The 2,776-nt window shown below is 28.4% G+C and overlaps 1 protein-coding gene across 1 annotated transcript; it reads left to right on the top strand.

Annotated features, from left to right (window-relative positions):
• Positions 1-269: 269 nt before the first annotated feature.
• Positions 270-2,243, top strand: LOC145751122 (uncharacterized). The gene is made up of 4 exons (XM_082567210.1): positions 270-1,264; positions 1,350-1,477; positions 1,681-1,840; positions 2,095-2,243. Exons 1-4 carry the CDS (start codon positions 997-999, stop codon positions 2,100-2,102), a joined length of 564 nt encoding a protein of 187 aa, XP_082423336.1. The 5' UTR covers positions 270-996; the 3' UTR covers positions 2,103-2,243.
• The last annotated feature ends 533 nt before the right edge of the window (positions 2,244-2,776 follow it).

Here is a 2,776-nt window from a genome sequence, read left to right as displayed (position 1 = left end):
ACGTTAAAAAAATCAATAGCTGTTCTAACATATACCAAAGTTAGCAGCACATATTTCATAAATTTTTAAAGGAATAATTTATCGCCACACTTCCGTTGCCAGTTAGGTTATTTTTACTATTGTTATACAACAGATAGCTGTGAGAGCTGTATTTAAAACTATTTAGCAGGAAATATAACATATTCTGTATGAAATTAGTTGTATTTAGTACTAAATCTTATAGAAATTAATGTAATTTCAATTAATTTTTGCTTTAGATATAGGCCATCTTGTAAAGTTAGGGAAAAACTGTTAGTATAATAAGTTAAAACTAAAATAAATGATCCCAATGGCAATGTATGATTACGAAGACTATAGTAACTATGACAATCCTTCATCTTTTAATTTATCCACTTCTTTACCCGACAACACATCCACAAGTTTATCATTTTCATTCAACTATAAAGATTCTATAGTTAACAGTACAAACAACTCAACCAGTTATTTAATATGCGGACTGCCAGTTTTTTGCAACAACTTAGCGGCTGAGGTCTGCTTTAATACAAGGAGTTTGACTGAATGTAGTGAATGTAATGTTGGATATGCTGCCTTATATGCCTTAGCCTCTATTATTTTGGGTCTGCTTATATTGATCGGGAATTCTTTGGTTATTTGGAGTTTTGTTAAAGATGTCAGAAAAATAGGACAGAATAAAATCAAAGCATCGTTGGCTTTTGCTGATATTTTTACAGACAAGTTTTATAAAATAATTTATACAGTTTTATCTTTTTTTTAATAACTTTTATTGTTTAACCCAGTATTGTTTTGACTACACGATTAAAAGATTCGCACTTTGTTTAATGTTGCTTCTACATAGAACCCTGAGTATGAGTTTAAGTACCACCTGAATTAAAATCAGTTTTATTTTTACCATGACGCCATCTATAGTTTAACTTTTTCAAACTTTTAATAAACAAGAATTTAAATATTGCAGCTATAACTCTATTGGTAATAGCAATGTACAACTTTTCTTGGACCATTGTTTCAACCCCATGCTACATCATAAAAATGGAAATATCTTTGCCGGGATCGAAGCAAGCAATTGCCGGAGGAATATTTTACTTGCTAGGGTTAACAGCTTCGTTATACCATTTACTATTTCTTGGACTGCAGCGCATCTACGCCATTATGTGGCCTTTAAAATACAAATATCAAACTGCACGTGCATTTTACATTGGACTTGCAATAGTTTGGATTCTTTCAATTACAACTGCTATAACACCACGTACGTTTGATAAAAAAAAACTATTTTTTTTAAATACGGGAACAGTGGTGTTTTTATTTAAATTTAATTGTTATCATTATTTTAGTCTGGTTTACGGATCAAGTAACATTTTCTTACAACTCTATGTTGTTAATCTATTTGCCAGAGGGGTTTAGTGGTGGAATTGCTCTTATTCTGATAATGATGCTTCTTGGAATACCATTTCTACTTATGGTAAAAAACTTTAATTAAATATAAATTATAGTAAGCGTTAATTCAATTGAATAAGTTACTATATAATCATAAGAATAATAACTACTGCCAAGCTCATAATCCAGTCAACAAAATGATTAAGTATGAGTTACCGAAGGCAGAAGCTACTTAAATATCAAGTTTTAAATTGCTCTACTTAAAAGATAATAAAAAAACATTTTTAGACGATCATTTCGATTGCAACAGCCATATTACTTAAGTATCGATTTAAAAAATCAAAGCAAATAAAGCATGGTAGTAACCTAGCAAAAAAGGGTATTAAATTGGAGATAGCCGCCTTTAAAACTGTTGCCTTGATGCAGATTGGATTTACTATTACTTTAGGTAAAAACCTTAAATAAAAATTTTGTAAATTATTTTAAAACGTAAACACGCTTTAAATAAATAATAAATTATATTTTTAGCTCCATTTACAATTTTGAATATACTATTTATTCTTGGTTATATTGGATGTAATGAAATTGCATTCTCATATACGATTTGTGGTTTCCTTGCCGTATCAAACAGGCAAACCTTTAGATTAAAACATCATCTATCTTAAAAACGGTTTAGATATTTTAACAAATATTTCTTTTTAGTTTTGTGAACGTTTTGATCTACAGCGTTCGAGACGAAACGTTTAAAAAACACGTTAAAGAAATTTTTACATTAACCAGATCGACGAGTGGCGTTACACCCAAGATACCAAAAAACTTGACACCAAAACTTCTTCGAAAAAAAAACAGTTACCTAGATATTAGTTAAATCTGAAACATTTTTTTAAAAACTTTATGTAAATATGCTTATTAATTTTGACATAAACCTTAATTTGATTTGTATGATATACTTTTTTTTGTATATACAAATGCTTTTTCGCTTGCAAATAAATAACGTAGTAATAGTAAAGCCATAATTTACTTCATTATAATATTTAATAATATGTCAGTACTTTAAACCTAATATTAAACTCTCTGCCTTGATCTCTAGACAAAACAACAGGTAATTTTTTAGATAAAGAATTTGGTTAAAACAATAAACCAAGTTAAGTTTTCATTATTTGCAAATCGCGTTATTGCTGTGATATAAAAATAAACAAATAAATTTTTCTAGCATAACATCAAACATCTTTATATACCTAAAAATAACCAAAATAATATAAGTCATTTCGGTAAAAAATCACCAGAAGCCAACAAAGCTTTAACTTTATTCTGCTTTAAAACACTACAAAATCATATAATAAGATAAAAATTTTTAACCCATAAGATACAGACTTTATCCAAA

The sequence above is a fragment of the Corella eumyota genome, chromosome 4 (assembly GCF_963082875.1).
Source record: "Corella eumyota chromosome 4, kaCorEumy4.1, whole genome shotgun sequence".
NCBI classification, from domain to species: domain Eukaryota; kingdom Metazoa; phylum Chordata; class Ascidiacea; order Phlebobranchia; family Corellidae; genus Corella; species Corella eumyota.
The sequence above is the reverse complement of the archived record's forward strand: the minus strand, read 5'-3'. Positions and strand labels throughout refer to the sequence as shown.

Excerpts from the sequence above, each read along its gene's own strand:
- LOC145751122 (XM_082567210.1), top strand. The coding sequence starts at position 997 with ATGTACAACTTTTCTTGGACCATTGTTTCAACCCCATGCTACATCATA. Across the intron at positions 1,265-1,349 it reads TACAACTGCTATAACACCAC|TCTGGTTTACGGATCAAGTA; the intron begins GTACGTTTGATA and ends TCATTATTTTAG. Across the intron at positions 1,478-1,680 it reads GAATACCATTTCTACTTATG|ACGATCATTTCGATTGCAAC; the intron begins GTAAAAAACTTT and ends AAACATTTTTAG.